General features: G+C 65.2%; 1 protein-coding gene across 4 annotated transcripts in view; it reads right to left on the bottom strand.

The window, feature by feature from the left end:
• Positions 1-12989, bottom strand: part of LOC138822822 (protein CBFA2T3-like) — a 68064-nt gene that overhangs the window by 943 nt on the left and 54132 nt on the right. For 3 of the 4 annotated variants that reach the window (XR_011370637.1, XR_011370638.1, XR_011370639.1), the window contains exons 4-12: positions 12650-12891; positions 12408-12497; positions 11434-11615; positions 10406-10629; positions 8277-8362; positions 7461-7659; positions 6981-7049; positions 5629-5819; positions 2052-4543 (exon numbers count right to left, since the gene is read on the bottom strand). Coding sequence is in view for 1 of the 4 variants with exons in the window: in XM_070015753.1 (XP_069871854.1) it covers positions 4274-4543; positions 5629-5819; positions 6981-7049; positions 7461-7659; positions 8277-8362; positions 10406-10629; positions 11434-11615; positions 12408-12497; positions 12650-12891 (1553 nt within the window). In the remaining 3 variants the exon portion in view is untranslated. Of the gene's footprint in view, positions 1-202; positions 4544-5628; positions 5820-6980; positions 7050-7460; positions 7660-8276; positions 8363-10405; positions 10630-11433; positions 11616-12407; positions 12498-12649; positions 12892-12989 lie in introns of those variants that run through there. The other variant, XM_070015753.1, reaches the window with a different exon arrangement.

Raw genomic sequence — 12989 nt, 5'->3', positions numbered from 1 at the left:
CACAGATCCAAGCTGCCTACAGCTGCCGCAGAAGCTCCATGCCCGCAGGAGCCCCTGCCCCCGGAGGTGCCGGGGGGGGGCAGGGGGCTCAGAGGGGCTTCCCGGAGGTGCCGGGGGGGCAGGGGGCTCAGAGGGGCTTCCCGGAGGTGCCGGGGGGGGGGGCAGGGGGCTCAGAGGAGCTTCTGCCTCCTTGGAGGGCCCCTGAGCACAGCCTTGGTCAGCCCAGGTCAAGTGGAGTCGGCCAGCGGGAGGACTTTAGTCGTCCCCAGCTTTGGTACACTGAGGAAACTGGAGGTGCCACTGGGTACTGTGGATGGAGAGACAGTAGCGGAGATTGATCCAAGAGTGGCCGTGCAGACACAGACTCGAGAGGAACATGCTGAGGGGTGAGGAGAGTCAGGCTGGAGTGATGAGTGGACAGATGGACGAGGGCTGGACAGTGGGTGGATGGATGGGAGGTGGAGGGAGGCAGGTGTACAGGGGGATGGGCGGAGCGATGGAGGCAGGCTGGGGCGTGGCGGGAGGCGGCCGGGCAGCTGGGCAGTCAAGTGGGGACTGACGGCAGATAGTCAGAGGTGAACGCATGGAGGCGTCAGTCCACAGTGGAAGCTGGGGGCCCAGATGGGAGTTCTGGTGCCAACTTGAGGATCTATTTGGAAACGCTGGCCGGTGAACAGTTTGGATCCTGGCCTGACCCCTGCCGCCCAGCCCTCCAGCTGCCCCGTCCACCTGACCCCTCGCAGGCGTCTCCCGCAGTCCCTGCTGGCTGGCTCCTCTTGTGCCCCCCGGGGGGGGCTGGCTCTTGCCCGCCGGCAGTGGGGCAGGGGGCTGCGGTGGGCCCAGGCTGTCCTGCAACCACACGTGGAGTGGGAGCCACCGGTCTCGCCTGTGTGGGTCGGGGACTGGCCTGGAGGGCGTCCTCCGGTGGGTGGCCCCCAGGACACCACCAGGGGCCTGGCGCCAGGGGTGAGGAGGGGTGAGGAGGAGGGCCTGGGCCGGCATGTCAGCCGTCTGTTCTGTAGTGGTCCCTGGGCCGGGCCCCGGGCTCGGGACGCCGGCTGCCGCCTGCCTGTGCTGCTTTGCTTCCTGTCTGAGTTTTGGCCTCACAGGCAGGGGTGCCACTGCTGTCTGGTGGGATTTAGGGGTGCGCAGCCCCTCCTGCGTGGAGGCTCCCGCTCTGCGTCATGAGGAAGGCCGAGGCTTCCTCATCCAACCGCAGGCTGGCACCTTGGGTGCCGGGCAGCCACGGCCATCTGTGGGACAGCTCCCACCCCCGAGAGCCCAGCCGTGCCCCTCCCCAAAGCCGGGGGTCCTGTGTTTAGCTCTGCTCTAACCCAGAGCATCACGGGCCCTGGAGCCTCCCTTCGCACCTGCCTCCTGCCCACAGGTACTCCCTCCCCCCCACTGGCTGCCATGGGCACTGGGCTCTGTGTCCTGGCTCCGGCCACCCCTGCACCGTTTCCCTGACCCACGGGCTGAGAGTCCTCACGCACAGCGGACCTGCGGAATGGCAGAACCGTCTCAGGGGGCAGGCCCTCCCCGGTAGCGGGCAGGATCTGCCCCACCCCAGCTTTACGGCCCCTGGAAGCTGGGATGACCAGGTGGGCCTGCTGGCCTCCGGAGGGACGCCGTGAACAAAGGGTCAGGAGGACGCCGTGAAGGAGGGGACGGCTGGCTCTGCACGCTGAGGTCCCCTGGCCTGGCCGCCCCACCCCGGAGCGCACGTCTTCAGGAAGGCTGCCCGGGGCTCCTCAGGCCAACCTGGAGCATCACCAGAGACCAGGGCGCACCAGCACCAACAGCCTCCAAGGGCCTGGCTTTATTTTCCCATGGCACGGTGGCGCCGGGGCCCTACAATCACAGCCATTTCCCTGTCCATCCAGAGGGGCCCAGAAGGCTGCAGCCGGCCCACGGGCAGGACCGTGCGACGCCACGGCTCCACGGGCTCTGTGCTTTGGGAGATCGACCAACCGGAAAGAACCGACTGGACTGGCGCCCGTATCTAACCCAAGCCCAAATCCCACACCAGTCTTGGCTTTTCTGAAACTCACAAAAACAAACTTCTGCTGGCGGAGGGGCCTGGGTGCAGGAGGAGAGGCGAGATCTATCTCGGCCTTGGGAGTCACGCGGTCGCTGCTGTCAGCCTCAGTGCTGGCACTGGTCTGGGGTACCTGATGGGACCCTTTCTTGCAACATCCAAAGAACGGGTTTCGTAGCTGTGAAGAAACGCCGGTCGCCCCGGAAGCGGGGCCATGGGTCAGATTCCTTTGAAAATTTATTTCCTACATTTCACATACTTGTGTGGTTTCTCTCATTTTGTTTTTATTTGGCAAACATCTCTTCAGAGTCATCATCATCACCACCACCACCATCATCACCACGGATACCGTCTTTTGGACCTCTGCAGAGACTATTTACATTCACATTATGACTCCTGGCTCTGGTGGGGCCTCTGGACCCAGTTCAGTAGCTGACCACCCTTATTGCACTGTTGTCACGGAGCTTTCTAGAGAATGCACGCAAGTGGTCTGGTGTTGGCTCTTCCATTTGTGACAGGCGTGACTCTCCTTCCTTCAGTTCTTCCTGAATCATGGAGGGAGTCAAGTGGATGGAGGGCAAGGTGGGCAAGAAATGGAGTGTGTGGGGGAAAACGTCTAACCAAAATATCTGACAGAAAAGTATCACCCATCGCCCTGAGGACTGGGAGCACAGATGGGGGGGTCACACGGATGCGGGGTCACACAGGGCTGCGTGGACATCTCCACGGTGAGGTCCGGGCCAGCTGCCTCCGAGGCTGTTTTGTTTTTGTTTTTTGTTTTTTTCTGTGAAAGCTAGGGAGGAAGGAGAGGAGCTCATGGAGACACGGGGTGGGTCGTGACGGGCTGAGAGGTAGGGTGGGGCGTGGCGAGTAGAGGTAGAGCAGGGAGCACTGGGCGCGGACTCTCAGGGCGGCGGCGAGCTCCTCGCGCCTTGAAAAGCAGTCAGGATTCAACCCAAAAGGTTGCCACGGCTTCGTTTCGGAAGTATGCTCTCGGGGAAGAACACTTTAGCACTTCCGTGTTCTCACAAGTGGGAAGGTGAATTATAAAAAGTCACAGGGAGTGAGGACGGATGGGCAGATGGACCGACGGACGGAGGCGAGTTCCCTCGGACCCAGGGTGCACAGGGCAACGGAGGGAGGCCTTGGAACTCACGGGCAGCACCTCGCCGCCTCCGCCCAGCCTGGGCAGCGCCCAGGGGCTGAAGGACACCAAAGGCTGCGTCTCCTGGAGCCACGCCCCCTAACCCCAACATCCCAACACCCCCAAACAAAATCAAGGCCCAAATGAAAAAGACCAACATCCAAACAAACCCAAGAGGGAGTAAAACAGTGAAAAAAATACTTTGGCAGTGAGAAAAACTTTTGGATTTTGACTTCCTGTGTTGCTTTTTGGACTCTTCGGAGCAGAGGTGTGGCGGCATCCTTGGCGGGCTAGCTAGTAAGGTAGTTTACAGGTAGGTTTCCTTTGCTTTTTTTTTTCTTTAAAAAAAACTTTTTGGATTTTTACTTAAAGCCAAAGAGTCTGACATGAAAGGAAAAACAAAACAAAACACCTGACACCAAAAATGCTTCTCGAGTCAGAAACCGAAGTCTTCCTCACAGCCCCCGCCGATCACCACGGCCCTCGGGGTGTCCGGGGACGGCGGTCAGGACGGGGCTGTGAAATCACAGCTTCTTTTTCCCTTTTAATAAGGAAGGGGAGAACTCCTCAGTCTTCTGTGTCCATTTTGAAGTAGCGCTTAAGCCAACGAAACAAGACCCACAGAAGTTCTTCACCGAAAACTAGCCAACACGTAGACTTTTTCCATGATAGAGAACGTACGTAAAAGTCAAAAGACAGGAGAGAGAGAGAGAGAGAGAGAGAGAGAGAGAGAGAGAGAGAGAGAGAGAGAGAGAGAGAGAGAGAGGACAGAGACGGGGGCAGAGGGAGACAGGACAGGGGCAGAGCCGGCCACGCTGCGGGTGCTTCGCCTCCCCGCCGCCCCCTGAGGCTGGCGGCCCCTCCCCTCCCCCGTGGCAGTTTCCCGGACGCTGGGGAAGAGGTGGTGGTCGTGGTGAGCCGTCAGGCAGCTGAGGAGGCTGCAGGGATGCAGTGGTGTTGGGTCTGTGTTTTCTTTTGGAGAGAAGCAGTAGCAGCAGTGGCTTCAGCCCAGGCTCTGCGGGGCCGGGCAGGCAGCAGGGCACAGCGTCCGCCGGCCGGGGCTGGGGCTCGTGGGCCAGCAGGGCCGGGGGTCAGCGGGGCACGGCGGCGTCCAGCGGTCCGGGCAGGCCCGGGGAGCAGGGGCGGGAGGGTCCGGCGGAGCCGGCCTCGCTGGGGCTGGCGGTGGCGTCGGGCTGTCCGGGCAGGGGGTCGGCCACGGCGGCCGCGGGGCCCTGGAGGCTCTGGCCGCACACGTGGTGGTGCTTCTCCCAGTCCTTGTGCTGGCAGAAGGAGCCGCAGTAGCGGGCCGCGTTGCAGCCGCTGCAGGTCTCGCTGGCCTTGCGCCCGCAGTTCCAGCAGCTCTGGGGGTGGAAGGGCAGAGGGGACAGTCGGGAGGGGCAGACCCCAAATGCCCCCTAACCTGGCCGGCAACCCCAAACTACAGACCCTGCCTCGGCCCCGGAGGCCGTCACTGTGGCGGTGGGCGGACTGTGCAGCCGCCACGTTCTGGGGAACAGGCGGTGGCAGAGAGGACCCCCACCCCCTGTTTCTTTTGGGGGCTGTGGGACAGAGAGGCCAAACTTGTTCCAGGAGTTAAAGCCCACGTGCCCATCTGGCCTCCAAAGCCTCTGGCCTCCTGCGGCTCGTGTCCCTGGCCTGTGCTGGCCCTGCTGTTCTCTGCTGGGCAGCAGCCACGCTGACCCTGCGCCCCTCTGTGGGTCTGCTCGGCGGCCACCTGCCCAGTCTTCCCTGGCCCCTCCACCTCCTCGGGGCCAGGGCTGCCGTCATTCTGTGAATGCTGTCTTTCCGCATCCTTCCTCTCCTCTCCAGCTAGCTCTAGCCTGCGTCTCCACAGCTGTGTCCAAAGATCTAGAGCAGAGGAAGGACTGGGTGGGCTTCCTCTCCTGACCCAGACCCCGGGGCCGGCCCAGGGATTTGGAGACCTGCCCTGTCCTGAAGGTGCCACGGACGTCCCCAGGAACGCCCCTCTTCACTCATGTCACAGCCGGCCGATTTCCTGGGCAGGACGGGATGGGCAGTCTTCCTACCCCCACCCAGCTGGCAGAGTCCAGCACAGATGCCCCCTGCTCCCAGACTACAGCTCTCACCCTTCCTACTCACATGCGCCCACCAGCGTGGGCTGGGAGCCCAGAAGGATGTAGACCCTGGGGGCCCCACATCTCAAAGCGTCTGCTTTCGCAAAGTAAAGACGAGCCCAGTAGTCCGTGCCAGGACCAGGCCTCGGAGAAGCTGCCTGCCCTCTCGGCCCTCAGGGAGGCCATGGGGTCTGCACTGACAAGCAGTGTGGGAGAGGTGGCAGGTGGGGCACGCCCCGTGGCCCAGGGTGACCGCAGGTGGGGCCGGCCCCGTTCCCCGGGGCACAGGCTGAGCTCCGGCCCAGGCTTCCTGACCGCGGTGGCTCTGGGGGCCTGGCCTGCAGTCCTACCTCGCTGGAGTCCTCCTGCTGGTTGATGACGGTCAGGGCGTCCTCCGAGGCCTGCCGCTTGGCCTCGGCCAGTGCCCGCTCCATCTTGGCGCGCTCGGTGGTGATGAGCTCGTGGGCTTTGCGCTCTGCGTCAGACACGGCTTTCTGCAGCTCCGACATCGCCTGCCGCTTCACCTCGTTCACAGCCTCTTCTGCAAAACACAGGGAGGGCTGTGGTCAAACATCAGCCCACCCTGGTGCCCGGGCCACCGATGCCCTCTGGCCAGGGAGGAGCCCACGTGCACATCTGACCCCTGCTGACAGGTGCACCGCGCCACGGCCCGCAGCGCGTCCTGAGCACAGGTGTAGTGTGGTGGTCACAAGGAACAGAGATGTACGAGTGCGCCGGAGCAAACCCCGCACCCTGCCGGACTGGTTCTAGCTCTGGGGCACGCAGGCTCCCTGGAGGCTGGGGGCACCCACCCCGGAAACTGCGTGCCAACAAGCTCAGGCCGCTGGCGGGGGGTGGGGCCTCCGAGCGGCACAGCCGTAGCGTTGGCTTCACCGGGGACACACAGCGGCAGCCAGGAGCCAGTTCCCAGGGAGTCTCCCTTTTCACTCAGGTCTGTGTCAGTGGCTCTGATCCCAGGGCCTGGCTAGGCACAGCCAGGGCAGAGTAGCCTGGCCGAGGGGGCAGAGACCCTGAGGGACCTCACACCCACCACCGGCCCTGTGTGCAGACTGGAGGGTCAGGGCCAAGGCCTAGGACCCAAAGCCTCACACAGACCGGCCCGGGCCTTGCTAAACCCCCCCAAGGCCTCTGGGGCCCGCCTCAGTGTACCCCGCGACACCCCAGGAGCGTCTGTACGCCACAGTGAGAGAGCAGCTAGCAGGGCCTGGAGGGCCCAGTCTACAGATGGCAGCGCAGCCGGTAACTCCACGCAGGTGCCGGCACACGTCCCACGGCCCCTCCCGGGGATAAGGCGAGGAACCCCAGGTGCACGCCGAGCCCGCCCTCAGCCTCCCCAACATCCGCCCCAGACCCTCCCTCCCCTTGCTTTTCTCCCCGCCACGCTTCACACAGAATCCACAGAAGCTCTGCTCCCCCTCACCTGAGCTCGGCCCCCAGCCCAGGTGGGTGCTCCTCTTCCTCACGGCGCCAGCCGAGCCCCATGGACTCCTTGTCTAGATGCCCGCCCTCCCCGGCGCGCTCGTGAGCACGTGCGCATGCGCCCTCCCGTGTGTCTGCACTCGCTCTGCCCTGTGAGGAGCCGGTGGAGCGCCAGGTGCGGACGGGTGCTCCTCACCCCAGCTAGGGAGGGGCGCTGGCCGCCACAGCCCCGCCCCTCCCCGCCCTTCCAGCCCCCACTCACCAGCCTTCCTCCAGATCTCCTCGGGCACATAGCCTGAGAGCATCCTGGGCACAAACTCCCGGTGGATGTCTGAAACACAGGAGAGGCGTCACACGCAGGCCGGGACCATCCCTGCCTGCCTTCTCCCATCCTGGCCGGGCCCTGGGGGCGGGGCGCCCGGGTGCCCATGCGTGGGGGCAGAAAGGGCAGCGTGGTGGATGTAGACTCAGACCTCCTTTGGGCTCCGCGGTCGCCATGGTGGTGGATGCAGAGACCCCCGAGGTCTCTCCTGAGCTCTGGCCTCTGCCCACCAGGACCCGGGAGTTCTGAGCCTCCCAGAAGCGGGTCCCTCTGTGCAAAGTGGAACGGGCACCTCCTTTTGAGTGCGCCCCTCTTGGCGTGCTAGCCTACTGGCCGTGCTGCGGCCAGCTCCTTGGGGCCTGAGTGGCACGGGCTACGCCCCCTGTGCAGGCTGGCTGTCACCCCGCCCTCCGAGCACACCTAGCTGAGAGCCCTCCGAGCCGCTGCTGCCGTTGAGGGGCCGGGCTGGGGCAGGGGCGGGGCCGCTCTTCCCATCCTCGGCGTCGCTGTAGCGCCGGATCCAGTGGTTGAGCTCCTCGCGGTCAGCCTCCTGGCACCGGCGCAGCACGGTGAGCGACCGCCGCGTCTTCTCCACCATGTCCATGATGCAGTTCAGGAGCTGAGGGTGGACGGCGAGACTGTTGGTGCCTCAGAGACGGCCTGGCCAGGGGTGCACGGGGGGGGGGGGGGCGGCCCGGGGGCCTCCAGAGGGCGGGCCTGCGCACACGCTGGGAGGGGCCACCGGCAGCCAGGGCCGGAAGCTTGTTTGGATGCCCGGCGGGGCTCAGGCACCTGCGCCCTGGGAGACCCCACCGGAGGGACCACAGGGAAGGGGGTTGAGACCCGAGCCACGTGGCCCCTCCGGGGCAGCTTCTGGGAGGCCCACAAGGGTGCCACACACAGGACACTGGCGTTCCCCAAATTCCCTGCGTGACTTGTGCTCCACTCTGGAGCACCATGGAGCGGGAAGCGAGGCGGGAGGCTGGCCGGCCTGCAGGACCTGCCCGGACAGGCGGCTAGAAGGGCCCTGGGCAGGCTCAGACATGGGTGGCGAGCACAGAGAAGCCCACACCCCGTGCTTTGTGCTGGGAGCTGCAGGTGCCATGGTCAGCGGGACCCCGGGGGTCTCAGGCGTGTGGTCAGCGGGCCCGGGGGCCTCAGACGCGTGGTCAGCGGGCCCGGGGGCCTCAGGCGCGTGGTCAGCGGGCCCGGGGGACGGGGGTGGCTGTAACTCACGTGGTTGAGGTGTTTCCACTCCTCTGCCCACTCCCGCTCGGTCAGCTTGTGGTCAATCACCTCTTCCTGCCGCGACCCAGGCACCACTGCAGGAGGGGCAGGCTCAGACTACCTCCGCTCAAAGCCCGCCCAGCTCCCAGACCCATGGCCCCCTCACAGTGCTTCCAAAGCCCTACCTCCACCCCTGCTCCCACCCAGCCCAGCCCCCAGGCCCTGTGTGACATCCCAGCCACCTTGGGAAGACAAGGTGGACACAAGGTGGATGCTGGCCCTTGGCGCGGAGCCCGGGGGCATCAGGAGCCGGCCCGGCCCTGGTCGCTCGCCCTCTGCCGATGGGGCCGCCCCTTCCCAGCCTCCTGGATCCAGAGCCTCTCCCCTTCCTGCCACTGTGTCCACACGCCGCTCCCCACTGGGGTCTCATTTCCACCCCACGGCTGCCCGGCTCCCACGGGTGCTTCTGGCTTCCTCTACTAGCTGTGTCCACGCCTCCCTCGGGCCCAGGCAGCCCCCAGTCCTTAGAACCCCAGCCCTGTGTGTGTCTCTCAGTTGTCTCTTCGGTGCAAGCGCTTCCTTGACCATTCCAAATCCTCCTGGGGGCGGTGTGGGCTCCCCAGGGCAGGACGCCATGTCCCCAGGCTGGGCTGTGGCCAGGCACAGGCCGGATCTGCAGGCCTTCAGCAGGGCCAGCGGCAAGATGTTCCTCTCCCACGGGCCCTGGGGCTGCCTCCCTGCCTCCCTGGGATGAGCAGATTTCCAAGCTCGCATGTAGGAAGCATGCAGAGTAGGAGGATCGAGCCGGAGCTGGGGCTGCTCAGTACCCCTGTCCCCGCCCCCAGAGGGCAGCAGGATTCTGCCTGCTCCCCTGCCCCCCCCCCCACTTCACAGACAGAAAACTCATCTGGCAAAGGAGCTGTGTTTGCCCAGATATCGCACAGGAGAGGCCTGCAGCTGGCCAGACTGGCGCTGTGCCCCTGGCACTGGCCAGTGAGATTCAGGGACACAGAGGAGGGCCCCTAGGACGTCGCTGAGACCCGAGAGACCTTATCTGGCCGTGCATACAGGCCGCTCCTGTGGTTGTCCTGAAGAGTCAGAGCTCCAGGCCCCCACCGTGGTTTGGGGCCTGGGCCCGTGACCCAGCGTTAACTGTGCTTTTGGGGCAAAGGCCTCAATTCTACGCTGCCTTTGGTCCCTAGAGATCTCCTTGCTGGAGTGCTGCCCTCAAGTTGTGGTGGTGTGGGGAGGCGGTGGCCGCAGTGGATGTCCACCCTCTCCCTGGATGCCCGCAGGGCAGCCTGCACCAACGCCCCAACCAAAATAGCGCTGAGCTGTGCCCGACAGCTGGCGTTTATTTTTGCATTAGCAGAAGCGGGTGGGAATTAGCACCTGCCTGACCCGGCCTGGGAGCCAGACGCCCGTCACCTGCTGAGGGGACCCTGGCTGGCTCTGGACACTGCAGCAGATGGGGGAGGAGGCTTTGCCCAGGAGGAGGCCTTCAATGACCCTGCTCTGGGGCCTCCTGGGGTCCTGGCTCCGCTCCCAAGGCACCTCGCGGGTAGCTGGGCTGGTCACCTCCAGCTTCAGCACAGAGGAAGGTCTGGAGGGGTGGATCATGGGGGAGTGGTGGTCTGGGGAGGGCGGGGCGGTGTTACTTGTATCTTTGGGCCTCAGTCTCCCCACTGGGGTGTGGATTGGGATAAAGGACAGAATGCAACCTCTGAGCCTGCTCCACAACAGCTGCCGGGCCTTCGAGCCTGACGCCCAGCAGGGCCTTACGCAAATGCCCCAGGCCCGGCGAGATCCCTGCCTCACCCAAGTGACAGGAAACCGAGACGCGCCATGTGGCTGCTCAGGGGCTTCAGGCCCAGGGGAGCTGTGGACACTGGCCCCGACGGTGACCCTGTGAGGAGAAATCCTCACGGCAGGGAGGCAGGCTGTCCCCAGAGAGGGCTGGGGAAGTCACGTCTGCCCGGCCAGAGAAGGCCCGGGGTCGCATCAGGGTTTAGGCGCCTACAGCTGCTGGTGGCGGTCTCACGCGAGCCACAGGCTGCCCGCACGCCAGCTGCGTGGTCACAGGCGCACTTGCTCTGGGTAGGGCTTGCATCCACGACCTGCCCTGGCACACTGCTTACCGGGCTGCCGATGGCGCTCCCGCAGCTCCCGGGGGTCGGGGGGTCGGTAGGCGTCGCGGAAGTGGTGGGCCATGGCCATGTCCTCCAGGCGGTAGTGGGGCGGTGGGGCGGGGCAGGGCAGCCCGCTGCCAGGGCTGCAGCGCTGGGCGGGGCTCTGCGTGCAGGCCCGCTTGCTGAGGTGGTCGGGGTGTAGCGGGTCACGGTCTGACCCGTTCTCTTTGGTCCTGGCAGGGAGAACAGGTAGGGGACCATGTATGGATCACCAGCTGTGGCAGGAGGCTTAGGCACTGGGGGTGCGGCAGAGAGAGGGGCAGGAATATGGAAATGGGAGTGGGACCAGCCCGGCCCTACTGGGGCCCGACCCAGCCTCTGTCCTGTCCCTGGAGGTGCGATGGGGTGATGCTCCTGGGGACCCCAAGTCCAGCAGCTTGCCCTCCTGGCAGGGTGTACGGAGGGAATGATGCAGGCACTGGCTGTACTGGATGTGGCCCCCTCGGTCCCCACAGGACAGCAGCCCAGGTACCCGGGGCCCTGGACTCAGGAGCCGCTTGAGGCCTGTGGTCCAACACAGGAGAACCACTAGGAAGTGCCTTCCCGTGCGTGGACACTCCCGAGTCTCTGTCTTCCTGGGGCTCCCGGGGCCATCTGAGCGTGCAGCCCGACAAGGCAGCTAATCCTGGGGCCTTGCGGGAGAAGCGGAGGCCATGAGCCCATCAGTCCACTAGCTTGGCCCTGCTGGGGTCAGCAGGGCTGACGAACACTGCTGGACTTTGCTGCAGATGGGCCGGGCTGCCCTGTGGAGCTGTGGCTGGCAGCCGAGCACGAGGGACAGCCGTCCCCGTGCACAGACACAGGGAAACCCTGGATGGTACCGGGCAGGCGAGTGCACGGGCAGAAACCTGGGCACAGGCGCGGTGAGGCCGGGCAGCCCCCTCTCCCTGGACACAGGCGCGGTGAGGCCGGGCAGCCCCCTCTCCCTGGACGCAGGCGCGGTGAGGCCGGGCAGCCCCCCCCCCCCCCGGACGTACCTGTCAGGCGACCTCCTCTTGCCATTCTCGTTAACTTCCAGCAGAAGCTCAGAGGAGTCCACGGGCGAGGCGGCGCTGGCATCCAGCAGGAGCTGCTCGTGCTGGGCAAGGTACTGGGCGGGTGTCTGCTTGGCCAGGCGAGCGCAGTGCAGGAGCTCTCGCTGGAGCAGGGGCAGGTTGGCCTGCGCGAGGAAGGGGCTGGGGCAGTGCTGGCTGGACCGGTCCCGGCTGGGCCGGTCCCGTCTGGGCCTCACGGCCCGCGGTGGTCTGTTGCTTCTGGCCGTGGCACGGTGGGAAGAGAGCAGTGCAGGCCAGGCCCTGCCCGGCGCGGTGATTCTCGGTACATGGGACTCCCATGTCGCTGCCTTCCGCAGGGCGCAGGGTTATCCTGACCTCGGTTCCCTGCTCCCTCCCTGACCAGTGCGGCCAGCCGCCGGCCTGGCAGCATGTGGCCACGCATGCAGGTCCGATATGAGAATACAGCTTCTGGTCCGGAGGGTGTGGACCGAGCTGCTATGGCTCCCTGAGTGCTCTCCAAGGGGCCCAACACCATCCACACACGAACTTATCTGTCTCACAGCCTGGCTGTCCGGCCAGTCTGTCTGTCCACAGACTGCCTGACGTGTCTCGCTGTCCCAGCCATGCTGTCCCCTACTCTCCCTCCTTCCCAAGGCTCTGCACCGGTTGTTCCTGCTGCCTGGAGGGCTCCCCCGACCTATCCCGGGCCCTTCCCTCATCTTCCTCTCCTTAAGAGGCTCTGGGACATTCCCTTGCTGCCTGTGATGGCTGGTCCACAGCCCACTCTCCTGACCAGGCCCTTTTCCGGGACCTTGCCTGCCAGCTCTCCTGATCCCCGGCAGGCTGGAGCTCAGGAGGACCTGAGCTCTGGATATGGCGGCGCATGGAGAATGAAGCTTCAGGGATGGGGTTTGGAGGCTGCTGGGCCCCGTGGCAGGTAGGGTGGTTTGTGTTACCTTCAGGAAGGGGATGACAAACGGTCGCAGTGGGAAGTTGGTGGCCTCTTGGAGCTTGGAGTGAAACTCTTCGATGGTCAGTGTGGAGTTCTGAGGGAGGAAGCCACCTTGTGTGAGCTGATGGGCACTGAGCACGGCCGCCCCACCAAACCCTGGGGAGGGAGTTGTGGGGGTGGCAGGTGGCCGGACGGCTGGGCACCGCGAGGGGGCACCGGGGCATCGGAGAGGGGCCCGCGACTCACCACCAGCCCCAGCACCAGCGTGTGCACGCGCTCCCCAATCTCGGGGGAGATGTCGCTGCCAAACTGCTGCAGAGTGGTAAGGAAGCGCTTCAGCTTGCTCAGCTGCCGCACCCCACAGGCCGGGGGCAGGTGCTGCGTGGACAGCGAGGCCGTGGACGAGGTGGCCGGCCCGTTGCTGAAGCCATTGGGTGTGGACGGGGTGCCGTGGGCGGCCGTGGGCGAGTGGCTGCTGCCGTTCATCACTGCGGGGAGGAGGCAGAGGCGTGGCTGGGTGTGCAATGGTGTGTCAGGAGCCACCACGACGGCCGGAGCTCCAGCGGCAGCAGTGTGGCTGCCGAGT

The sequence above is a fragment of the Dipodomys merriami genome, unplaced genomic scaffold (genome assembly GCF_024711535.1).
Source record: "Dipodomys merriami isolate MVZ:Mamm:240054 unplaced genomic scaffold, mDipMer1.0.p SCAF_116, whole genome shotgun sequence".
Taxonomy (NCBI): domain Eukaryota; kingdom Metazoa; phylum Chordata; class Mammalia; order Rodentia; family Heteromyidae; genus Dipodomys; species Dipodomys merriami.
This window is presented reverse-complemented; position numbering and strand designations above follow the sequence as displayed.